Source organism: Columba livia, chromosome 10 (genome assembly GCF_036013475.1).
Source record: "Columba livia isolate bColLiv1 breed racing homer chromosome 10, bColLiv1.pat.W.v2, whole genome shotgun sequence".
Lineage (NCBI taxonomy): Eukaryota > Metazoa > Chordata > Aves > Columbiformes > Columbidae > Columba > Columba livia.
Window position 1 is genome coordinate 10,137,308 of NC_088611.1, and position 25,861 is coordinate 10,163,168.

At 41.8% G+C, this 25,861-nt stretch overlaps 1 protein-coding gene across 3 annotated transcripts in view; it reads left to right on the forward strand.

The window, feature by feature from the left end:
• Window positions 1–25,861, forward strand: part of LOC110365253 (uncharacterized) — a 258,208-nt gene that overhangs the window by 27,607 nt on the left and 204,740 nt on the right. For all 3 annotated transcript variants that reach the window (XM_065074610.1, XM_065074609.1, XM_065074611.1), the window contains exon 3: window positions 21,736–21,952. In XM_065074610.1, the coding sequence (XP_064930682.1) occupies window positions 21,736–21,952 (217 nt within the window). The remainder of the gene's footprint in view (window positions 1–21,735; window positions 21,953–25,861) is intronic.

Here is a 25,861-nt window from a genome sequence, read left to right on the forward strand (position 1 = left end):
TGCACCCAGGAGGAGACACTGTTGCCCATTTGCAGCCGCTCGGCAGGACTGTGTCCCTCAGAGCCACCTGGCCCTTCCTTGTCCCAACACTTCGGCGTTTCTCCCGGCTGCTCACCTGCTGTGTTCACGCTGGGTGTACCTGGCAGCCTGGGCCTGACGTGCTGCCAGCTGACTGCTGGAAGCCAAAAGTGAGAAAACAAAGCACTTGCACCAAGTAATTGTTTTGATGACCTTATTTTTATTTAACTTGAGAAAATACATACACAGTTGGAATAAGGACTAGGGACTGTTGGCCTTGTTCTTTGATATAGATGAACTTAGCATTGTTTCAGTTTGTTTCCACTAATAAATCCAACCTCCTTAAGAGGCACTTCAGTGAAGATCTAATAAAGAGTTTGGGAAATTGTTGTTTCCCTCAGATGTAGGGAAGAATAAAGGCTATACCAAGAAATGTGGTTATGAATTTGTGGGCTTTTTTCCATGTTTTTCTGCTTTTAAATAATGAAATCATGTAAATTACTTTATGCCGGTTTTTTTGGCATCAGAGGATACCTAAACTATTGCAAAAAATGAGCAGCATTTTGGGAACCTCTGAGCATTAGCTTCTCTTCTTTTTGCCACTTACTGAAATTGTAATGCCAAAACCACCCAAAGAACATGATCCCCTCTTTTTTTGTGTTCTGGAAAAGGTATTTCATACATCCTTTGATTCTGCTGTCTTGACAGGAAACCTGCATTAAATTCTTTGTCTTCCCTCTTTCCATTAAAGCAGTTGTTGCCATTTAAAATCCCCATAGAGGTAAGATCTAGGTGTGGTTATCTTTGGTGATTATCTTTAAAGGCTCCTGTAGTCTCTCCCAGGGTCTAAGTCCTGTTACATACATGGAGCTGAAATTTGCCTGTGAAGGAGCTGGGAGTATGAGCAGTGATGTAGGAAAGCTATATTGCATTATATATTGCCTTTGGGAAGTGGAGAGCTCTCTGGCCTCTGGCCTGGTCAGTCTGTGCCCAATACTTGTTAGCACAGTGATGTGTTAATAAAAGCAAACTAATGTATTTTTTTACATAGAAGACATTTTGCTTGCCTTCTGGCATTGTAATTCTGTATGCTGTCTGCCTTCTGATCAGTCGGCTGTTTCTGCTCTATGCTCCTATCCAAAGTCAAACTGGATGCAAACACAACTGCTTTGCTGCAGAGATCAGCTGCACTGAGCTGGATGTGATGAGCTTTTCAGAGCTGAGATTCTTCTGGTGGCAAATTCTCAGGAGGTCTAAAACCCCACATAAAACTTGTTTGCGTCTGTGCTCTGTTTAGTAAATGTCAGCTCATTGGTAACTCTGGTGTGCCCATAGACACGCTGCGGCTGGCAAAGAATTGTTCTTATTTCCCCTGTCCTTCCCTGCTGTTTTCATTAGGTTTGTAATGTCATTTTCTTCAGCTACATGATTAGTGTCTAACTGTTTTTATGTTAATGCTTGAGTTCAATTCATTTAAAAAACTGATAAGGAACTGCATTTTACTTTCTGAAATTGTGGAGGTATTCAAAGAGCCTTTGTGCTCATAACAGATTTAATACCCATGTCCAGTTGGGAGAATGCTTGAAAAACTGAGACCTTTAAAAATGTCTCTACTGTGTATGCCGAAGCTAAGTGGCAGCACTGTTACGTGTCACAATAGACCATATTAACCATGGATGAAAGGAAGATGAGAAGTTATATTTGCTGTTGCAAAAAGCATAAAGTGTTTCACTGCTGTTAGACAAAGCAAGTCCTGTGTTCACAGCTGTGATGCTTATGGCCAGGTTAAAGTATGGTATCCCAAGGAGGGCTTGGAAGCTTTTTAGCTGGGACTATGGATCGAAAGAGGAGGCCAAACATGGCAGAAGAGAATTGCAGGTTGATCTGTACATAGAACTAATTTTTCTGAGAAGCTGGTAGAAAAAAATTGATGTATCCATCTACCTAAGGTCTTTGAAACAGTGAAATGGAAGGAATGCATAAATCTTCCAGAGAGTTTGGTAGATGATAGTGCACTTCATCAGGGTGATAGGTGCACTGTTCTGGGAAGTCCTGAACTTTTTCAGGGTATGGGTTGTTCAGTAATGTACTGTTTGCCTGGAAGTTCCTTCAGATATTATTATTAGTTCTTAATAATTCACTTTTAGGTAATTAATGGATGTTGAGGTAGTGCTGATAGAAGCCTTAATTGCCTGCAATGAACTGGAGAAGCTGTCAGAAAACAAAGTGTGTGTCTAGGGAGGGTGAGGGTTGAATCTCACTGAGCTTCTTCCCTATAGAATCAGTGCCCCACTACAGAGATGCCTTTTGCTAGTCCTGTTGGCATTTCTCAGGGTAAGTTGTGACATGTAGGTTGCATATTTGGAAGATGCTGTAATAGGCCCTGTCTGTCAGAAGTGCCTCCCTGCCTGGATTTAGGAATTTGGGGAGGGGTACAGGCCCCTGTGCAAATCTGTCTCAGGGGAATGATCAGTTTTCTTGGAAAAGCTGTTTTGGAGAACAGGATGTGCAGTGATAAGGTTTTGTTGTTGCCTTTGTCCCTGTATTGTAGCCATTCTGGGTACAAATCCCTCTTTTCCTCCTTTCTTCATGGCACATTTGCTGTGTATCTTTGGGATTGCTTTGTGCAAATAGTTTACTCAGTGCTAAGAGTCCTGTATACACATCATTAATTTCTTCTACTATGGGATTTGTGCTCAATTCTTTATTTTCCTATAATATCCAATAAATATTCTAAGCACTGTGCTAAAGAGTATTCAACAGAATGAATTTCTCAATCTTTTCTACTGAAGTTGTTCTACTTATTAGGGAAAATTTAGTCTTTGAGAGAGAAGTGATGGCAAGGAGTGATTATAGCTGGTGGGGTAGAGGACTCCTGGGATGGACATAGTGATACAGAGAGAGCCTGGATTCTAATTCCATGTCTCCTGAATATTTATTTATGCAAAAAAGAACAGATTCAGTAGGAGAAACACAACAAGGTCTTTCTCTCAACTGTTTCAGAGTTCAGCTTTGAAGTAGTGGCAACTGAACAACTGCAAGCAGAAGTGAGCCAGTAAACCAGAGCCTGGGCAGGACTGGAGCGGGTTAGTGCTGGACGGGGGCTTCTCCTCTCCTGGATGGACAAGGGACTGCCCAGGGTGGCTTTGGTGCCGAGGTCCACAGAGCTGCTGTTTGCTGGCTGCCTTTGTAGTAACACGCTTAAAAGGTGCTTCTGGACAAAATGGTTCTTTTTTGGCACAATAACAGTTCTTGTTCAGTTGTGACAAGAATTTCAGTTGAATGCAAACAGCTTTTCTTATCTGCAGTTACTTGTTTGTATGAAGTTTTAAAACCTTTGGCAAACGAAAATAGCCCTGTTCTGCACTTGACCTCTGCTCAGAGGTTGCATTCTTAGAGGAACAGGATGCACCAGAGTGGTTCTCTTGGTGTCTTGTGTTCCCCTGGGAAACTGTTTGACCGCGGGAGGCACAGCAGGCAGAGCTGCAGGTACCTGCATGTGCTGTGAATTTGTTGCCTCCTAAAGGTATGGGGAGCATTTGCATGAATGTAGTGCATATCTATCTATTTCTGTCCTGAGACAGAAATATGGCAGCCTGAGGTAAAACAACTACTTTTTTTTTCTTTTTAAATCCCAAACTCTATTTAGAAGAGCCTGCAAGTATTCTCAGTTTGTCTGAAACCCTAAATCTGTCTCTCATTTAGCTCCAGCCTCCTGTAGGGGAATTGGGGCAATTTTATCATCTGTTTATGTAAGCTTTTGTCACTAAAAACTTGATTTATGCAGTGCAGTTAAATCAGATTTACGGGACACTGCTAACTCAGAGAATGACACAGGGGATATAAAGAAATTTCAGCTGAGGAGATATTTTATTTTAGTGTCTGGAGGAGTTTTGCACCAAACAGACACTTGCACCCTCATGCTGCTAAGAGTTACAGCAGCATATTTCTGGCTATAGAGTTAATGAGGTTGCTTGAGTGCATTTTAAATTCTGTGTCTGTAATTGGCAGAAAGTTGTCTGCAGCCACCAGGTTAACACTTAGCCCATGGAGCTGGGTGTCTGATGCTGCTTTGGGTCTGCAACTGGCACAGCTCCTTCCCCAGCCTGGGCTGCTGTGTGCTTGGTGTCCTGCTCCCCGAGGAAAACTTCAGAGCGAATTTCGGAACAAGAAGTTGTTTTTGAAAGTAGTCTTTCTCACCTACAGATACCAAATAGTTTCAATGTGTCTGTAGTCCTTGGATTGTTTTATGTAATCAAGGGAACTTGGTCTAATTTGGCAATTGAACACTTGTTAGCTGCAAGACAAGAAAAGGTCCCTGCCCGTTTTTCTGGTCCATGTAGAGCAGCATCTTGCTTTGCATTAGCAAGGCTGAATCCCTTCATCTTTTCTTCCCACCACCTGAAATTGTGAGGATTCATAATGATGGGTTTGATTTGTGAGGTGAAAATCAATCAAGACTCCTCATCTCAAGTGCAGGTGAAGGTGTAAGCACTTGTGAACAGTCTCAACAAAAGCTCCTTAATGCTGTTGTGTGGTTTAACTGAAGTTCATTTACATGGTTGCCCTGACAAGTCTGGCAGACGTGGGGGGGTGTTCATGGGGGGAGCACAGGCCAGTGCCCTCGTCTTTGGGGCGAGCTCTAGAGGAACTGAGGTGTCAGTGCAGCTGGGTTGTGCTGGGTGCCTCAGGAATGTCAGCACTAACTGACCAGGGATGATGAAAGCTGTGAGTGCTTAAAAAAATCTGTCAGGAGAGGAGCTTTCTTCCTTTCTCTCCTTGTGGGCCAGAGCGATGACAGCTATTCCCTTGTGACAGCCAGGTCTGGGAGCTCTGTGCACGGGGGATGTGTAAGTGAAATAAAACAAAAGTACATTAAGCAGGAATGGTGACTGTTTTGGTGTACTTCATCAATCCTTTTTGAGAAAAGAGCCGAAATATTTGCAAGAAATGAGTGTGACATGCATTTGATTTTCTCCATCAGTAGTAGTTTTTGGCACCTCAGGTTGAGAGGAACACAGACCCAGCGCTCTGAGCCTTGGAAAATATTCTTATTTTGTATAAAACTCAAAGTAACTTTCTGTTTATTTTCTCCTTCTGATAGGTAGCTCTGAATTTTGATGCTGATCTTTTATGCCTGGATCCAGATGGCATTTCATGTGGCTTAATGTCCTGGTGGGTGAACAACCTTCAGTGCTGTGCTGGCTGTGGGGGCCACCCTGGGCTGCATCCCTGAGCTCCTCTGCCTTCACTGGCTCCCCTGCCCACATAGGTGCTGTTTCCTGCTTATTTAAAAGCTTTTTGTGTATGCCTGTGTGTGCTTTGGTTTATTTTTTTGTGTGTGTTTGTTTTGTGGTATGTGGTGGTTTTTGTTTTTTTCACTCGTTGCACTAAATAGTTATTGATTCTCCTTAAATCCAGCCTTGTGTATACAGGTATTACTTGGATGAGTACAATAAAGGAGCCAGAGAGACCAAACCCTTTTTCAAACTCTGCCTATGCTGATCTCCATGGATTTTTCAGGTCTGAAGTGTTATGAGCATGGCAAGTCGGAATTAAAGTCTCACGTATCATGCAATTGCCTGTTTAGGCAAGCATAGTACACTTTTATTTATTGTCTGAATAGGAAGGGAATTTACTTAGAGATGGTATTTTTCCAGGGTAAAAATTATATAGGATTAGTAGAGCAGGATATGCTACCATCACAATATGCTGAGAATGTCCATGAAGGGTTAAGTGAAGTGAGATTAGAAAAGCTGCAAAAGGATAAGTGAGGCTGCAGGCATGGGTATATTGGCTGGGCTTGGGGCTGAAGTTAAGAGACTAAAGATTTAAAAGGGTTTGGTGTTGATAATCAAGGTGGGGCCCTAGATGCCACAATGAAGTTGGTCATTGTGTTACTCAGATTTGATCTGGCAGAAGCAATAAATCTGGCACAGCAAAATATTTCACTTCAAACACCGCAACTATTTAAGATGCTGTTTAAGAAGAATTTTAGAGTAACCACTGAGAATATAGTGCTTTCAGGCAGAGTGATGTGAAAAGGACACCAAGAGCTAGCATGATGAAAAATTGAAGAGAGACTCTTCAAAATTGGATGTAATAGCATAAAGAGGAAAGTTTAAAGAACATACGTTCTGATTAATTTAGATGTAAAACCACAAGAAAAGCTGAAAATATTCTGATGAATTGCAGTAATAATTAAAACCAACTAAACAAAAAGCCAACCAGCCAAACCAAACAAACCACATCCAAACAGACAAAAAAAAAAACCCACCACAGACAAGCACTGCAAAACAAAGTCTTCAATGATCTGGTGCTCCTCCTGCTTTTAGTTAATAGGTAATCAATAGTAAAGTGTTAAACAATAATACAAGTCACAATAAAGGAAAGTAATGTGATAGTTGAAGAGTTAAAGGCATTGTTTGCCTTGGCACACAGCATGGGAATGCTCAGGGAAGTTCCCTGTCAGCTTCCTTTTTGTGGGAATAGCTTAAGGAACTGACACAAATTGATGTGTCAATAGAAGATGGTCAAAACCACTGATAAAGTAACGAAATGGCAGGAACAGATGACAGAATCTCTGGTGAAAAAGGAACTTAGATATGAACTATTAAATGTAGAGTAACCTGTCATTGAAGTCAGCCTAAGTGTTATGGAGTCAAAAAGGACGTATGATGTGAAAAGAGTAGGAGAGGTAACATGGGGAGCTACAGGTAAGTGTGGCTTCTTTATCAGCACACTGATAGGTAATATAGATTATTAGCTACATGCGTAATTAGGATGTAGTAGGAAAACACAACTTTTCAAGGGGGTCATGCTTGACAAAGCAATCAGATTTATCTGAAGGAGTTAATGGATATTTGGGTGAGGGTGGTCTAGCCAATATAGTGTATGTTAATTTTTCCAGAGCACTTTCAGCAAGTGCCCTTGGGGGAAAAAAAAGCCATTTTATTTATAGTGTAAAATGGATTAGTTACTTGCTAGCATATAGGAAATAGAAGGTAAGAATAAAAGTGTTTTTATTTGGATGGGGAGAGGTTTCCAGTAGTCAAACTATGGGATTTGTGCCTGGTCATTGTATTTGTATGTATGGTCACATATTAGCACTTCGCTATTCGGTCCTTTTCATGACCATACATACTGGTCTATAAACAGCCTGTGTAGAGAAGGCTCTTCAGGAATGCGTGTACAGCATTTCATATAAAACACAGAGACTACTTAGTGAAACTATTAGGCAGTAGATTTAAAACAACCAAAAGGAAGCAGTCTTTTTCCCTACAGCATGTAATTACATTGTGGAGCTCATCACCACAGGATGTTGCAGAGATTTGAACTACAGCAGTATTCAAAAAGAGATTGAACAGATTTTTTTTAGAGGCTGAGTCCGCTAGTGAATATTAAACAAAACCATCTCAGTGCCAGTCTGTGGCTCAGAAGCTCTGCAGTCTGGGATTGTGCCATCTTTGTCATAACAATCTACAGCTTGCTGTTGTCAGACAGGGTGCTCTGCTTGGTCGGCCTGTTCCCTTACCTGCTGTGTCAGTTCTTAGGTGTTCATTTTAAGACCTGGTAATGATATTTTGAGAAATGTCCCTGGGCAAGATGATAATATCGAAGCAGATTTTCTGTCAGAATGAGTTGGCAACTTAAAGCTATTTTTAAATTATTGTTGTGTTTGTGGGCAGAGGGGAGGGTGAACTTCTTCCCACCATTTTCAGAGAATGAACATCTCTGAATTTGAGTATTGTTCTGCACTCAAATGTGTGGGTTTTGTGCTATAGACAGAGGTGGTAAGTGCTTACTGTGGTGTCACTGACCTACAGATACATCTCTAGAGCAGACAGTATTTGAAGCAGCCCAGCCACCCCAGTTATTTTCAGCTGGAAGAACCGCAAAATGAGAGGTTTGCTTCTGTTAAATTGTGTACTTTGCATTAGCAGCGTGTGTCTCAGCTTTTGCCTGTTCCTCACAGCTTTTTCCTTCACCTTGAAGTGCTGTGTTACATGTTGTGCAAGGGTTCTGTTCCCCAGCTCGGTGCCAGGCTTGCTGTGATCAGGTAAATACCTGGTGGTTCTGGCTGTGCTGAGTGTCTCCCTTTGCAGTGGGTGTGCGGGGACGGGTGGCAGTGCCACGCGCAGCAGGGACACTGCTGCAGTCCCTGGGCTGGGCACTGCCTGCCTTCTGATGCCCTGGTGAGAGCAATGGATACAAGCTGGCTGCACCTGAGACTGCAGCACTGAACTTGTGCTCTGGTCCCTCCAAAATTAAGCACAGAAAGACATTCCTATTTATTTACTACACGTACAGTACTGATGGGATGCAAGAGTAGCAGAGTTTGGCAGTAAAATCTGGATAGTAGTGCAAACCAGCAGTGAAGGCCTTGTTACAGCTCGTTAGACTGGCTGACTATTGCTAATGACTGGAATGTGTAACCATTGCAAACTCAGCAGTATTGCTGTCTGCTGTAACCTGGCACTAGAAATGGGAATATTGGTGATGAACTGTGTGTTAATGTGTGAAAAATCTTGTTTTCCACTTGGAATAAAAAGTCTAGTTTGACTCTAGTGGGTTAAGTATTTTCTGACACAGTAATTAACAGCCTTGTTGAAAGAAGGGTTGCACTGCTATTAATAAATCTGTATCTGTTTCAGTAAATTTTAGCCACCTTTGTTTTGAGCTTTGGGAACTCATAATGTAGCTAATGTAAATCATACGAATGAAGATTGCTGAGATATGCAACTTGTCCATTCTCACATATGGAAGTAAATGCTGGCTTAGGTGTTGAAAAGAAACTGTAAGCACTGAGACAAAATAATGTGAGGGAATGAAAATAGTGTAATAAGTTGCTATGTTTGAACAAAAAGTGAAGATTTTTTTTCCTTCAACATTACAAAACCCACTTGTTGAAATGCCTCTTTGGGATGGCTCTCCTGAACCAGTCAGGCTGCTCACAGTCCTTAGTTCCAGGCCACTGACAGTAACACCGTGTTACATTGATGTCTAGATGCATCTGTCATATGGAAAAAGTGATTTCACCCCCATGGCCACCCCCTTCCTTCACCTAAAAGTTGTAAGGGTTGAAGAAATGTCTCCTCAGCCATCTGACATCTCTGAAGCAATCTCAGAACTGCTTTTAATTGGCGCTGGATTACGGTGGGATGAAGCACGGAAACCTGGGTCCAGCGTGCAGAGAAGGAGGCAGCAGCTGTGCTGGGCTCCAGTCCTAGCCGGCACTGCTGAGCCAGCAGGGATGTCTCTGGGCCGCCTTCTCCTGCCAGCACTCTGCACAAAGCCATTAAGCGCTGTGCGCAGGGGAGGATGCAATTACTGCTTCACCATGGGGCTGGCAGGGCAACGTGTCCGGGAGCATAAAAAACGCCACAGTTTCCTTTAAGTAACTCTTGCCCAACTAATGAAATGTGTCGATGCTTTATTCTTGAACATTTAAAACTCCTCTGAGGGGAAGACTTAATTTTAATACACACGGAAAATTTTTCTGTCTGTCAGTGTTTGTCCTTGGGTTTTCAACACCAGAATATAGGAGTGTGAAACATCTGGCTTGTCAGTAGTGTTCATTGGTCCTTATGTCTTCTCTATGTAGTTCTGTCTTCCTAATCTCCACTACTAAAGTATGCTTCAATTTAGAATTTCAAGAATAATCTCATAGTATTCTTTCTTGACTGCTTTGGCTAATGAATCCAGTTCTAGTTTATTACTATAAGTTATTTCCAGCTGTTTTCTTTTTCATGTTAAAAAAAGGAAAACAGAAGGAATTTCTTTTTTAGGTGAAGGCATTTGTCCAGTCTTTGAAAGTTATCCAGTCTAGCAGATTCCGAGGAAGAAAATAATCCTGGGAAAGGAGAATCTGCTGTGTTGAATTCTGTGTAATGTAACTGCATGGTACTGGGCAATGTGTCCAGTTTTGATGACAGCTGAATTCTGTGGGACCTGCTCATGAGAGCAAGAAGTCCCTCTGTGACTGTATTTGTTTGCCAGACTCATCTCAGTCGCTCTGCCTTTTGATCAGCTGGCTGCTTTGCTCCCCCTTTCTCTTTGTGAGAGAGAAGCTAATGAAGGGAAAATAAAATAGACACAAGGGGCTTCTTTCCCAAAGATGTGTTGGCACACAACTGACATAAAACTACCTTCAGATTTTGATAGTCTGAACTTGCGAGTGAATAACTGACCTTGAGGAATGATTCGTAACAGTGCACTTATGAAAATTATTCTTGGTGTTCTGACCCACTTAATTTTTTAATATTTAAGGAAAAAGTTGATAGTTAATCTTGTAACATTTTCTGATTTAATGACCACCTGCTCAGAAGCATTGCAGCTGTGTACATACATATGATTAAATTTGGAATTGGGGAAACTTAGTGCCAAGCGGAGACTTAAACAGTTTAAAAGCGAAGGAGGGTGTTCTCTGGAGTGAGGTATGTTGTGTACAGTTACTGTGGATAAACTACTGCATTTTGTGTTCTAGTTCCTTATTAAAATTGTCTCTCTTGCTTAGGGCTAAATTTGAATATCACTACTTTGTGGTAACACGCTTCCGATTCAGTCTCAGCAGAAAAAAAAGGCTGATGGTGAATGCTAAAAATTTGATATTAAACCATGTGACTAATTTTAATTTTAGAATGTTCTTTTTTTTCCTCTTTTGTACCTTAAGAGGCTTATATTTTACCTGACTTCAGACTTCCCACACAAAGCTGAGATTTACCTAGCACAGTGTGGAACAGCTTATTCTAAGGTGGAAAAAGTCATTATCTGTCTCCTGCTGCGACCTTGTATTGAGAGAGCCAAATTATAAGCTACTGAAGTTTAGCATGAGAAGAGGTAAATTATCGTTTATTATTTTACTCATTCCTGCTCGGGACTCCCAGGCTCGTTAGTTGTGCATGTTACCTGACCTTTTTGAGGTGGTCGGGTATGAGGTGGGAATTGAACTGAAAGAAGACGCTTGTTAGAACACAGAAATAAAACACTAGTTTCTCATTGCCCAGGTTGATAGGGAAACTGTGCAACCCCATCTGTTGACTTGTCTCACTACCCCTGCCTGCTGCAGTGTTTGTAGAGGGGGAGTCATAACAGCAAAGCCAAATATTTTGCTTTTATGTTGGGAATTTTTTACAGTGATTTGTTTGTTTGTTTTTAATTTCCTGACAGTAACTGAATATCCTAAGCAGAAATACCTTGCAGGCAGCTTTAGACTGAGCAATACAAAATGCAAAGTATTTTAGGATCTCTGAAGGGATGCCGTGCCTGCCTGAATAAATAAGATATTCTATGGGACCTGAGGAAACAGATCAGTATTCAGTTTTGAGGATGATATTTCACTACAATTAATGTTTTTTTTTTTTTTTTTAATAAGCCCTATCTAGTTATAAATGTTTCAGGGCTTTGGGGAATATTTCATAGGAGTAGTTCTTGCAGGTTTTATTAGGTTAAATGTATATTTGTCCAGCACAGCAGAAGTAGTTACATAGAAAAGGATCTTTAAAGAAGGGACTAATGAATCTTAAAGTTTTCACCCAAGAAGGAAGATTTCAACTCGAAGGACCTGGGGAGCTTGTTGATGTTAAATAGACTGTATCTTGACAGTTTTGAAAGCTTCACATTATTTTTCTTGTCTTGCCAAGGGCTATAGATGGGCAAGGGCCTCTCCTATCATGTCACTCTGCAAGAGGTAAGAGGAATATGGCTTCAGTGTTTCAGATAGTTCATCTTGTCCTACTGAGCCTTGTGTTTACTTCTGAACTAATGTCTGGCCTGGGAAAAGACAGTGATATAGTCCATTTAAAACAAACAAACAAACAAAAACAAATAAAAAGATGGAAAAGGTGGTAACTGCATGTCCCTGGGGTACAGTGTCATGCACAGCCATGTGGGGCTGGGACACTGTAAAGGTTGGAAAAGGAAAATGAGAATAACTGAAGTAATTTTCAGAATTTAAAAGACAAAGAGACATAGAAGTTCAGTCTCTGATAGGCTGATTATTTCAAGGTCAGGTTAGCAATCATGAGTTGTTCTGCTGTCACTTGTTGCTTATTAATTCTATATTTAAGAGTTCATCTCTTCTCTCATGGCAGAATTCAAAACTCAATTATTTATCGTCCACAGCCTTTGCATCTGTTCTCACAAGGCTTCAGGGGGACTGTGCAAGTCCTCTGCTGCTTTGACACAAGTCCCTGTCTGTACTGATGCAGAGGAAGGGAAATCCCTATATAAGGGGCTGGAAAGAGGCGGTCAGGAGGACAGATCTATGAAGAGAACATGAGGCTAAATTTGGGAACCTGTTCCCTGTTAGCAGCTATTGGGAACCAAGGTACAAATACAGATAGACATGTAATTGAAAATCTATTTTTGAAATTATATTAAATTCAACTCTGTGTGCTTACTGCTAGGAGAACGGAGGAGAAGTGCTGTTGGTATTTTCATACATTCAAATAAGACATGTGTATCAAGTTTGAAAAACAGCAAAGTATGATTTATGTAGAGTAACCACTTTTTATTTGAATGGAAAACACTAGCTTGTATTCAGAAGGGTTTTTTTGCCAAGACTTTGTGCCTTGGACAGTAGTAAGTGTCCGTAATGAAGACATTGTAATACACAATAAAAATATTTTCATAAACTAAATTCCTGGCTTCTTTAACACTAATATTTACATTATATAGTAGTGGTGCCTTACAAGCGTTTCTTGAGACATTTTTTTGAGCAGTCACTAGAAAGCCATAACCAGTAATAAAAATGAGGGCATTAGCACTTAGACCACAGTAAAAGCATCATTAAAATTTAAGTTCTAAGGTGCACTACTTTAAATTTGCCTCATTATGTGTGCAATTAGGGAATAAACAATAAAATGACCATAATTTTTCTGCAATTTCTTATTCTAACTGCCTTTTAAAAGTTTAATTAATGCTAAAAAAATAAAGTGGCAGGATAAGCCAAAGCTTAACAAGCAGTACCATCCTTCAGAGTGATTGATGATCACTGCCTGCTTGTGGTGCTGCAAGTTACTGTTTGCCATGGCAGTTAAAAATGTGTTGCTGGGTTCAGATACCGTGTGTGGTTTCTCCCCATCACTCGGAGAAGGAGCAGGGGAGCGATCCTGCCCTGGCCAGAGTGCACAGCAGCGTTCCCGCTCTGCTGGGGAAACAAGAGCAGACCTCTGGAGTTATTTCAGTGGAACAAAACACGCAGAGTTAAGATATTAATTAAGATAAAAGTAACTGAAGGTCAGATTTTACATACATATATACATATATATGCTGCTGATGGGGATTGAGACCATCATCAGCAAATTTGCTGATGACACCAAGTTGGGAGGGAGTGTCGACCTGCTGGAAGGCAGGAGGGCTCTGCAGAGGGATCTGGATAGACTGGAAAAATGGGCTGATTCCAATGGGATGAAGTTCAATAAGGCCAAATGCCGGGTGCTGCACTTTGGTCACAACAACCCCCTGCAGCGCTACAGGCTGGGCACAGAGTGGCTGGAGAGCAGTCAGACAGAAAGGGACCTGGGGGTACTAATTGACAGGAAGCTCAACATGAGCCAACAGTGTGCCCAGGTGGCCAAGAAGGCCAATGGTATCCTGTCCTGTATCAAAAACAGCGTGATCAGCAGGACAAGGGAAGTGATCCTTCCCCTGTACTCTACATTGGTGAGGCCACACCTGGAGTATTGTGTTCAGTTCTGGGCCCCTCAGTTCAGGAAAGACATTGAAGTGCTGGAGCGGGTCCAGAGAAGAGCAACACGACTGGTGAAGGGACTTGAACATAAGACCTATGGGGAGAGGCTGAGGGAGCTGGGGTTGTTTAGTCTGGAGAAGAGGAGGCTTAGAGGTGACCTCATCACTCTCTATAACTACCTGAAGGGAAGTTATAGCCAGATGGGGACTGGTCTCTTCTCCCAGGCAGTTAGCAATAGGACAAGGGGGCATGGGCTTAAACTCTACCAGGGGAAATTTAGGCTGGATATTAGAAAGAAATTCTTTACAGAGAGAGTGATCAGGCATTGGAATGGCTGCCCAGGGAGGTAGTGGACTCGCTGTCCCTGGAGGTTTTTAAACTGAGATTGGACATGGCACTTAGTGCCATGATCTAGTAAACGGACTAGAGTTGGACCAAGGGTTGGACTCGATGATCTCTGAGGTCTTTTCCAACCCAGTCGATTCTGTGATTCTGTGATTTGTGTCTAAATTTTGTAGTCAATCATTTTGGTTTCATCTGGACAGATGCAGTAGCTGTACGTTTGGCACTAACAGAAATCATCAGGAAAATGTTTTACGGACCTAGAGGCAGTTCTACCAAGTCTTATGAGGAGCAGCTGAGGGACCTGGGACTGTTCAGCCTGGAAAAAAGGAGACCAAGGGGAGACCTTATCGCTGTCTGGAACTACCTGAAATGAGGCTGTAGTGTGGAGGGTGTTGGTCTGTTCTCCCAAGTGGCAAGTGATAGGACAAGAGGAAGTGACCTCAAGTTGCCCAGGAGAGGTTCAGACTGGATATTTGGAAAAATTCTTTTTGGAAGGGGTTGTCGGGCATTGGAACAGGCTGCCCAGGGAAGTGATGGAATCACCATCTCTAGAGGTATTCAAAAGGTGTTTAGCTGAGCTTCTCAGGGACATGGTTTAGTGCTGGAGTTAGGTTAGGTTATGGTTGGACTTGATCCTGAGGGTCTCTTCCAACTGAAATTATTCTATGATTCTAAGAATAAATGGTAAAAGTATCTTTCTTTTCTTTCGTATCTGCTAAATCTTTATATTTTGATGTTGTTTATTGCTGTTACCTAATACCTTGTCAAATGTTAGTTATTAAGTAGACCAGCCTGCTGGTTTGGAGAACTTGCCTTCCCAGCTGCAAGAACTGACCTGTCCTCTAGCTGATGGGAGAACTAGAAGGGGCCAGTTGGGGGAATAGGAGATGATCCTCCACAAAATCATGACCATCCTTCTTTGTGTTAGGATGTACTGAGGTTTTGTTTCTCTTAAATGCAGTAATTCCAAACTTTACTGGATTTTGCATTGGTTGAGAAGCATCTGGAAAAGAACAGGACAAGGACAACTATGCGGCATCTAACAAGTGTGTTGAGGAGAAATCCACTTGGGAAGTGGTACGTTAATTAAAATATCTACCAAAAATCATGAGCTATGAAGAATAATGAAAGTATGGCAGGAAATGAGATCGTTTTTTAACATTGCATTGTTAGTTAAGCAGTTGGTACTGAAATGTTGGAACTAGATTAGACACTTCATAAATGCTGAAGATCATAGACCCATAGAACAGTTTGTGTTGAAGCGACCTTCAAAGCTCATCCAGTCCAACCCCTGCCATGAGCAGGGACGTCTTCACCCAGCTCAGGTTGCTCAGAGCCCCATCCAGCCTGGCCTGGGATGTCTCCAGGGATGGGGCATCCACCAGTTCTCTGGGCAACCTGGGCCAGTGTCTCACCACCCTCATAATCAAAAATGTCTTCCTTGTGTCCAGTCTGAATCTCCCCTCTTTTAGTTTAAAACAGTTATCCCTTGTCCTGTCGCAACAGGCCTTGCTAAAATGTATGTCCTCATCTTTCTTACAGGCTGCTTTTAAGTATGGGAAGGACCCAGTAAGGTCTCCCTGGTGTCTTCTCCAGGCTGAACACCCCAACTCTCTCAGCCTGTCCTCACAGGAGAGCTGCCCCAGCCCAATGAGCATTTCTGTGCTGAGGGCTCCAGAGCTGGAAAGGTGAACATTACAGATCACATCTGATAACTTTTGTGAGTCTACAGGAAAATCAACCTGGCAGTATTTAGTGTCTGCCACATCAAACTTTCGGGTGTATTATCTCGATAGCATTGTGAATGCATCAGCCCATAGCTCCCTTGTGCCCAACGTGTCCAGCACAATGCAGCTGAGGGTCATGTTATCTGGGGTGGCTGTCACTGCTGATCCTCCTTCTGCCTGTGTCCTGCTATGCTGTGGCTGAGGAAATCGTAGGAACCCACGGTTTGCTTTGGGACAGGAAACAAATGACACTGTGTTAACTGGAACTGCAAAAAGGAACTAGAAGTGGAGGACAAATAATTGCTGAAGCTAAAAATTAGGCCAAGAACTGGTCAACACTGCTGATAGAAAAGGCCAGTGGAAGATGATAGAGTTGGAAATATTTGGAGGAATGTTCTCAGTATAATTAATAAGATGACCTAGGTAACTTTTTTTGAAATGATGGAGAAACTTGGAGGATTTCTTTTCAGATAATGGGATGTTTATTTTTCCAGTTAAGTCATGTTTCCATGAGATTTTTATCTAGTAATTGTGTTTGTCTGCAGTGTACAGATTGATGGCAAACTGATCCTGCTTAGCTTGTGTCTGTCAGGATTGCAGTATTAGAAGGTATGACTGACATGCTGATTTTTCAGGGATCGCAGCACCCTGAAACACAGAAATAAGAGATATTAAACAGATGCATGAGTTTGCAAATAGAACATCAATGGCAGTGTGGGAGTATCAAGTAGCCATGCAGTGCAGATATTGTGAGATATTTTTCTGTAGTTTGGTTAATTATCCAGATATAACTTAAATCTTCACAAACTGATATATAAAGCCTCCTTCCGAACCCCTAAAGTACAGAACGAGGATAGTGGAGAAGGAGCAATTAAAGTAGAGACAAAAATACCTGCTTGTCACAGAGTTCAATAATTTTGTTTCTTTGCTAAAGGGGAGGAAGGAAAAGGACATAAGCTTAGGTACGAACTTTAAATTAGCTTAACTTGCTGATGCCTTAAGACTGGGGATTAGTGAATTTAATTATGGGAGCCAGGAAGCACATTAAGATAACGTTGGGCCTTAAACTGAAACCCACAAAGCAATGAAATTAAAGTTGGTAGTTTGTGTTCCATCTTTATAATGTCCTATTCTTACTGCACTGCAGCACAGGAGGCTCTTCTTGCTCCACTCACCTCTCAGCATATCCTGTCAGGTACTTTTTGTTTTCTTTCAATGAATGAATGACCTTTATGAGCTTTTAATGGTGTAGGGAATGGTCTGTTTAATTATCGCAGTTGTACGTGGACTGGAATCTGTTTTACCCAGTGCTGATGCAGGTGGGGCTGTCAGGTTGGTCAGCCCATCTTGTCTTTCCACTTGGTGCTGTCACAGCCCAGGTTACTCCTCAGCCTCTCGGTGTGATTGCAAAGCACAGACCTGAGTTGGATTGCAGGGACTTCAGCAAAGAATATTTGGCTTTCTGGGGAAGACAGGTTGTTATTAGTGTAATGCTGTCACTGTGCGAGGAAAATCTGATTTTATTCCTGCTTTGCTTTTACCTTCCTGTTCAACCTGGTCTACTATTAATTATTGGGTTTTGTATTATATCCGGATTTACCCACTCTCTTACCCATGGTGTAGTCTCAGCTTTGTTGGTTTATGTATTTATTTTTTTAATGGATCATTGGAAGATAATTCTTATTTTTCTGTTGAACCATTAGTAAATAAAATGGGACTTTTCTGCTGCTCGTAAGTCCAGTATCATCCAGCTGGTGCATCAGTTTATGTCAAGTGCCTTGGCATCTTTTTTTCTTCCAGCGATTGTTTATTTCCATGTTTGTTTTGAGTCATTAATCCCAACCCTATTTGTCATGAAGTAAAAATAATTGTTTAAATGTGTACTTCATAGTGGTTTATGTCTTCCATACCCATAATCACAGTGTGGTTTTGAAAGAGAAGAGCCAGACTTCTTGTGGCTCCTCTGAGTTCAGTTTCTGTAGCGTGTTTGCTATAAACCCACCCAGGCATTTCATGCACCGTATTGTAGAGAGCCCATAGGTCCTTTTGGGAGAGACAGCTGGAAGTTCAGACCCTCTTCTTGGGTTCCATAAATGTGAATTTATAATTTGGGGTAACAGATCTTTAGACTGACTTGGGAATTCAAGTGGTTTTACCCATATTGTGCTGTCCTTTAGTTTTCTGAATCATGCAGCAGCATCTGTACAGCTGTTTATAGCAAAGCATCAGTACACCCTCCGGAGGAAAGAATTTGCCAGGTCCCTGATGAAGTAAACTGACATTTGGCATTTAGAGGACTGGAAGTCTTACAAGTCTTTTGGTTGAGAGTTAAGTTACTTGGGACATTCGCACCTTCTGGTAAGGTGGGAAATGTTCCATTATCTTGACATCTGACTTCTTAGTTGTGACAGGATCTTTCAAATAGGCTCAGAGTCCATACTGGTGTCTTTAGTCTTTCAAAGATATATTATTTTAAATGTTTTCCCCATGTTGTTTGCTAATGTCTTCTTTTAATTCTTTGCTTAACACCCATCTGTTATCTGTCCATTTTTAAGATCTTATTCCACTAAACATTTTATTCCCTTTCTGGTTGATGTCGTCTTAAGGACCTCGTGGTCACTACATGGTATGCAACTTTATTCTCTTGGTATGCAAATTTATTCTCTATTTTAACTGCCTACTTCAGGGTAATTCTCTTGGTTTTTGTTCTATTTTGTTCCAGATAATTAAAAAGTGTAGAATAGCTTGGTAGTTAAGGTTATTGTGACAAAAACATTTGGGTCATTCAAAAAACTAATTACTCAGCCTGGCAGGGAGTGTGGTATAGTCAATGGATCATCCCATGCTGGGCCAAATGGCTTTTATTCTTCCTAGAAGCACTCCTGATTTTCACTACAAGTATGAAACAGTGCAGTTAGAGACTTGAGTTTCTGTGTTCCAGGCTTGTTTTGAGGTGCTTTTATTTCAGGGATTGTGCAATTTGAGAAGGAACAGGTACTTAATGCAGTGAATACTATAAAGTAACGTTTCTGAAAATAGTATATGCAGTGTATTGCCTCATAAAAAAGTTTTACTTTCTAATTAAAAGCACAATGAAAATGAACCATTCAAACATAATATTGGTTGTTTTACATCACTATATTTTAACATTCAAACATCCTAGCAACATAGCAAATGGCTAATAGAGCAGTTTTGGTGTACAGGCTGTTTGCAGGTTCCTGGTCTCTGTCCTACAGTAGCTGGGCTGGTCCTCACTGCTGCACTCACAGCTGGTGTCTGAGCTCCTGTCAGAATATTTTGAGTCCTGAGTGTTGCAGTTTTTTCAGTGTCTGGATGAGTTGGTGTCTCATGTCGATGCTACAGACATTCACATGTCACTGTTGTGATGGCTGTTTCAGGATTGGAATTTTAGCTGTATATCTTGAAAGTCTGCTAGTTAAAAACCTGGAAGATTAAGTTTATTTTAATATCATGTAATTGCAGAGAAAATGGAAAATTGTTTGAACTTCTTATTTGATACTTCCACCATTCCTGCAAAGAGGGTCCATATTGATTGTTCTGTACATAGCAATTCGGATGAATAACAGGAATTTGTTTGCTGAATGTAGAAGAACTATATGTTGCACTTGGTTATCCATCCCATTCCTCTTTCATTGCATGGCAGCTGCCAGTGTGAGGCATATTTTCTCCTGCTTGCTTGTCACCAGAGCTGCAGTGTCACCGGCAGTGGGATGAGGGTCTCTTCCAACCAAAATGCTGCTGTGATTCTGTTCTATGCCCTGTCTCTCCAGGTTTCACTGGGCCCGGCTCCTGCTGCCCGGGCAGCCTGGCCACCGTGTCCCCACGGTGCAGCCCCAGCTCGGGCAGACACTCAGAGACACCGATGGTCCTGTGCTGCCTGAAGCCGCGCTCATAACCGCAACGTGGATCGTGCGGTGTCGGAAACGGGAGCTTAGAGCAGGAATTCGGGTGCAGGTGCTAGAGAGCCCCACTTCTGAGTCCAACAATAAATATTGGGTGACCTTGCCAAGCCTACTGGCTTGTTTGTCTGCTTCATCTGGAGTTTGTATGCATGCTGAGTAGTTTCTCTATGAAAAATCCTTGAATTCAAATGATACAATTCACAGTAATGGCACTTCAAGAAGAAAAAAGGTATTGCAGTTTTGTTATCTATAGTATTCTCTGTACAGCATCTTTTGTATCAAATAAACAAAGCTCAGCCAGTTCTGCTAATCCTTAGCAATGATTTCCCTGTTACTTCCTTAAGACATTATTCTTTCTCCTCAGTCTCCACAGACTTTTAAATCTGAAAAGTTCTGTGTGAACTGATTAAAGGCAAGGATGATGAGAGATAGAAAAAGGTGACATTTTTAACAAGGGATGTTTAATCTTCAAAAAATGCAGATAGTAAAGCTTTTGGGTAGAGGAGAAAAAAATACCACTAATCAATAAATTACTTGTTTCTCCATCACTTCTCTGTGGGTGAGATGAGATGCCCACCTATCTTCTTTTTATTTGGGATCATTGACCTAATGACTATTGGACTGTTACATGATCCTGTTTTTAAAGTAACCAGAGGATAAGCCGTTTCTCTTTGGGGTCATAAATTGCTTGAAAGAGCAAGTCTCAGAGTGAGGTGAAGCATTGGCAGCAGGGTGCTGAGGTGAGAACAAGATGCGGTGGTTGCTTGGTGTTATAAATAACTTCTGTACTTGACCTTCTGTTTATTGCACTGTAAAACAATTTGGAAATACCTGGCTAAATAAAAGAGAATAATAGTATCAGTGATAGGAGGGTGCAATGTGCAATACAGTCATGGAATCTTGAAGAGACAAGCTGAAGCTATTTGAAGCACAGGACACTTTTTGTACATTTTTGAGTGGAAAGGTCTCAATCCAACAAGTCACAGTTTTCTGATGGTCTTTTGAGCTCATATCAAGAGTAACGTGGCACTGATTTAGCCACATGTATGCCAGTTTTACACAATATACGTTCCTGGAGCAGGACTAAGCTGCCCCATAGGTGTTACCAAATCATCTCCATCTGCCTCTGCTTGGAAGTATTTTATAAAAAGTGAAGCAGTGCAGGTGTAAGAGTGGAAAACTTCCCAGTTTAGGTGAAAAGCAGTGGTTTGGGCAGAGGAGGAACATTTTGCGGACTTCAGATGAATGTCTTGACTATTGAGCTGTTGGATGAGAGACTGATGTTACCATTTCCTGCATTTCAAGTTGGCTCCTTCTTTGTTTAAAACAAAACCCCAAAAAACAACCAAAGAACCAACACCCCACCACTGGATTCCTGTTTTGTGTTGGCAAGTGGAACATGGTTTTGAATGTGCCTTTTTTGGTGATATTCAAACAGCTGTCCTCAGCAGTTCACCGCAGTCCCGCTTGGCACTTGCAGCATCTGTGCCTAAGGGTATTCCCTGGACTTTTCTCCAGATGTGGAAATGCCCAAGTTAGCCATTGTTGATGGCTGATAGCTAATTTTAGAGTATATTTACAGCAAATTTTAGTTTTCCAGTGAAATCCAAAGTTTGTAAGGAAGAAGCTAAATGTGGCAAGTTTAGTGGGTTAAGATCTGTTGGACTGGGACACTTGCACTGTCTGCCATGGCAGATTTAAAGTTCTCTCTTGTGGCAGCAAATTTGGCAGCTGCGGCTGATTAACCTTGGAGTGTTTGCCTGCCGCTGGGTTGGATTAGTTTAGGGACCATCCTGTGCATCAGGAGTCTTTCAAAATTGCTTCCATAAGTTAAACTTACCATACATGTTTCTTCTAGTACAGTCTATTCCAGGGAAGCTTTCCTTGTATAAATTCTGTGCTTACAGGCATAAGAAGCTGTTGCCATTTTTGTCTCAAATATGAGGCTTAACGTTGACTTCTGACAATCTTGTACCAGTTGTAATTATCCTGTCCCGCTCAATGCTGTTCTGTGATCTGGCTGTTGCAGCACGCGCTGTCGAGTCCCGATGCGGGTGGGAGATCCCGTCTGCTGGTGTCGAACCGCCGGCTGCTCCAGCACAGCGGCACCTCCCGCAGTGGTCACTGCTGGGCACCTGAGGAATTCGGAACAGGACACGCGCCTCCGGCTGGTTCCTCACAACACCCTGCAGCCCTCAGCAGCTCAGAGCTCCCGTGTTCCCGCCGCAGCCGCGCTCCTGGGCCAGGTGGGTACCTGCTGGGCATCGCCAGTGGCAGCAAGAGAAACTGTTTATATTGGGTGTACAGAAAAACTATATTTGCCCACTGCAACATCATCTGCATGGCACGCTGTAGCTCTTGTGTCCTTTCCCTGGATGGCAGGTTACTGATAATACATTGCTAAGCCTTTTTTTTTTTTTCAGTTTAAGATGGTTATTTATTGATCTGCTTTTGGCAGCTGGTAAAATGCCAGCTTTTAGTATTAGCTACTGGCCTAGTTTTATTTAAACCTTTAAAATTTTATTGTTTCTCTTCAGTGCTGAGAATGTGTAAATGTTTCTCCTAGGATGATTTAGAGCAAGGCTTTTGATATTTTCTGCCTTAACCCTTAAAACTCTCATTGTGCAGATTTCACAAAGGGCATATGAAAGATTCCTCTGCCTATTCCTTCTTCCAGTGTTTGTAAAGAAAATGTTTCAGAGGCAGTGACCTGTCTGGAACAGTGCTGTGAGGAAGGTGGGGGACAAGAAGCATGATGACATTCAGAATTCCTGCAGATATGAATTAATAATAGACAGACCAAACAAAACTCTTAGTCAACTCCTGTTTTTTTTTTTTAAAGTATTGCAACAAAGCATGATATTGTACTTTCTTAGGAAGCATCAAGATTTTTTTTCTTCTGTGTATCTGGATACTAATGATGTTGGAGGGAGGAACAAGGTGCAGGGGAACATCTGGCCTGGGGATTGTTGTCCTGCCACAGAAGTGCTGGAAGCTCTCCAGGGTTCCTGGTACCAACTGGAGAAATGCAGGCAGGTGCAGTGAGAGCCACAGAACCTGTCAACAGTCAATCTTCCTGTGTTATGAATGTGCAGTTACCACATGTAGATGTCTGTGTATTGATAAAGGGAACATGTACAGAATGTTTTAAAATATGCTGACCCTCTTTACTACAAAAAGGTTTATTTATGAGTAGCCTCTTGGAAGAATTTCAGGAGCATCACTTTTCGGGGCTGATATGTGACTCAACAGTTCTTATAGATTAGAACTTGGGGAATATTTAGAGGTTAGTTAAATATGTTGTCATTTTAACTTGTCCAGCTATTCTGTATCTCTTTTCCTAGTGTTTAGTCAGCATTATCTTTATCATGAAATTGTCATTTAAATTTTTGTTGTCTCCTTGTTATCCAGTTAGATTGATGAATCCCTTTTCAGGTGAGAACGCTGATAGCAGAGCTACACAAAATTATCCTGTTGTATCCTAGAAATATTTTTATTTTAGCCTGACCTGTTACTTGAAGAAACTAAGGATTTTTAATTTTTAAACCAGAGGAAGCAGTCATGGTAATGGTGTCTGACATTCTGTGGCACAAAAGCCATTACCTTTTAGCAAGTGAAAAAGTTGCTTTGCTTGCATCTAGTTAAAGACTGCCATATTGTATGGATTAAAAATTACTAGAGAAGAAATGGAAAATAAGGGCTTGAAAACTGTTATTTAGATAATGTAAGCAGTTATTCAGTATTTAAACTTTGGATTTGAGTTTTCTGTAATTATATATGAATAGTTGACTTTCATAATCCCAAACTGGGGAATAGAAGATTATTCAGTTGGCAAGATCAATAACTATGGGAAACAACTGGATCTAAACAGATGGAAGCAGGAAATGAGAAATAGTGACAAACATGACATGCCTTGTATTCTTAGTAATAAATTCATCGAATGCTGAGGTGCTGTGTCTGCGTGCAAAATCAGTCCTCATCTAATTGCAGGACCACAATTAGTTTCTTGTTTGGCATCTCTATAGCCTTTGGCTTACCCCTCTGGCAGTAGGCATATCTTTTCTATAGAGCTCTGTTTGCTTGTTTGTATTTCTTTGCAGCAATTTAGTGTTTGGATTTCTTATCTCTTAAGAATGCTTGTTTTTAGTTCTCTTGTCTATCACTGCTCTTCATAGACAAGGAGTTTCACAGGTGCTGTGACAGAAAGGGTTGAAAGATCAAACTACCTCATTCAGTTTTGCATGTATCAGGTGCATGTATTCAGGAAGAATTGGACATTTTCTGAAACAGGACCTGAGCAGAGCTGGAAAAGACCAAGCAGAGGGGAGTGGTGGCTCCTGTGCCTGGGGCAGAGGCAAAGAAAAAGGTGTTTGTGGCTTTGGCTGGGCAAAGCAAGAGCTTTGCTTTGTTTCACTTGAGGATTTTGCCTGAATTGGTTTGCTTGAATTAATAAACAGCTCCCTGAAGAGAGTGCTTGAAGGAGGAGACTGATTTGTTTATAGGATTTCAGTTCTCCTAGGTGGGAGAAACCTGTCGAGTACCTTAGCAGCTGTTAGACCCATGAAGCCAAGAGATTCATTTTGCATCACTAGGAACCAAGTTATCACAACTTTGCAGAGACAGCCAAAAGGAAGTTTCCAAACTGCAAGATACTTGCAGTCAATGATTTCCTCAGACTTAAAAAAAAAAAAAAAAAAATTTGAAATTCACCAGAAAAGAATACTGAAGCATTTCACCTAAACCAGTGACCTTAACTTGTGTTCAGTGGACTGTAACTGACCTGTGTGCCGACACTTTCTGCATTTCCCCATCACTGAGTAACAACAGGACAAGCAAGTCACCTACAGACTGACTTGCAGCAAGAGACACTTTCAACAGTAAGACACAGATTTAAGCCAAGGACAAGGCAGCTGAGGAATACAAACACCCTTTGATGAATTTTTCCACGTGGCAAATGCTGAGGAACAAGAAATGATCTGCATAATTTTCCGTTTGTCAGTGGTCAGATTTGGGAGAACAAGATAGAGCAGGGATGGACCCTTTACCAGGCCTGTGTGAGGGATGTTCAGCCCCATAGACTTGACTCATTTCAGAGATCACTACCAGGTCCCGGTGCCCAGAGCTCATTGTGGGACTCCCACCTACTCCCCTCTGTAATTGAACTGGAGTCCCAGAGATTCCCGTCAGGAGACAGCCATCAGAAAGTGTATCTAATCCATGCAGCAAAGCAGCTACAGAAAGTGAAAAATCACTGGTGCTGAAGCTGTGCAGCATCCCCCTAAGCAGAGTATTCAAATGGATATTTGTGGCCTCTCAGAGAATCACAGAATCACTTAGGTTGGAAAAGACCTTTAAGATCGAGTCCAAGTGTTAACCCCGCACAGCCAAGTCTACCTTTCAACCATGTCCCTAAGAAGCCAGGACACACTTGCACCTGGAAACATGAGCCAGCTGCACAGCTAATGAAGGGGCAGGACAAACAGCCCTGACCCTGAAAGCCCTGGCACACACACCTGAGTGCAGGGAGAGCTACTCCCAATACTGACATGGGGGATGTGCTTAAAGCTTTTGCAGGATCAGGAAATGACAAACAAAAGAAAAAGAGACAGCAAAAGATGACAAAGAGACAGACCTACTCCAGAAAACACACAAGTTAAGCCAAAGAAAGAGGATATCACTTCAGCTATTTTCATGTGAAAACATTTTATTTTCAGTAACACAGCATTTTAGTTCAAGTCTTCTCTTGCCGTCATGTCCCATAAGATTTACATGAGTTCTTTCTAGCTCTCCAGTTTTGGATGGACACTCCACACCCACCCCTGGTGCTCACCGTGGGACAGGAGGAAGCCTGTCTGGAAAGCTGACATGTCCTTTTGGACAGGCAGGAGAGTTTGGGGACAAACAGATTCAGGGCAGTTGCGAAAAGCTTCAAGACGTGTCTGTAAGTGATTTAAACGTAGATTTTTCTCCATTTTTGTGCCACATGGCTAAACCATATCTGTTAGCACATTAAGAAGTTTCATGTTGTGCAGCTGGAGAATGGAAGGAGCCTGAGCCAGCCCCTCCTGCCTCACAGAAAATGCTCTGTCCTCCCTCCACACTGGCACCAGGGACTGGAACAAAGCGGAGCCGGGGCTGGCGCTGCTGTGAATCAG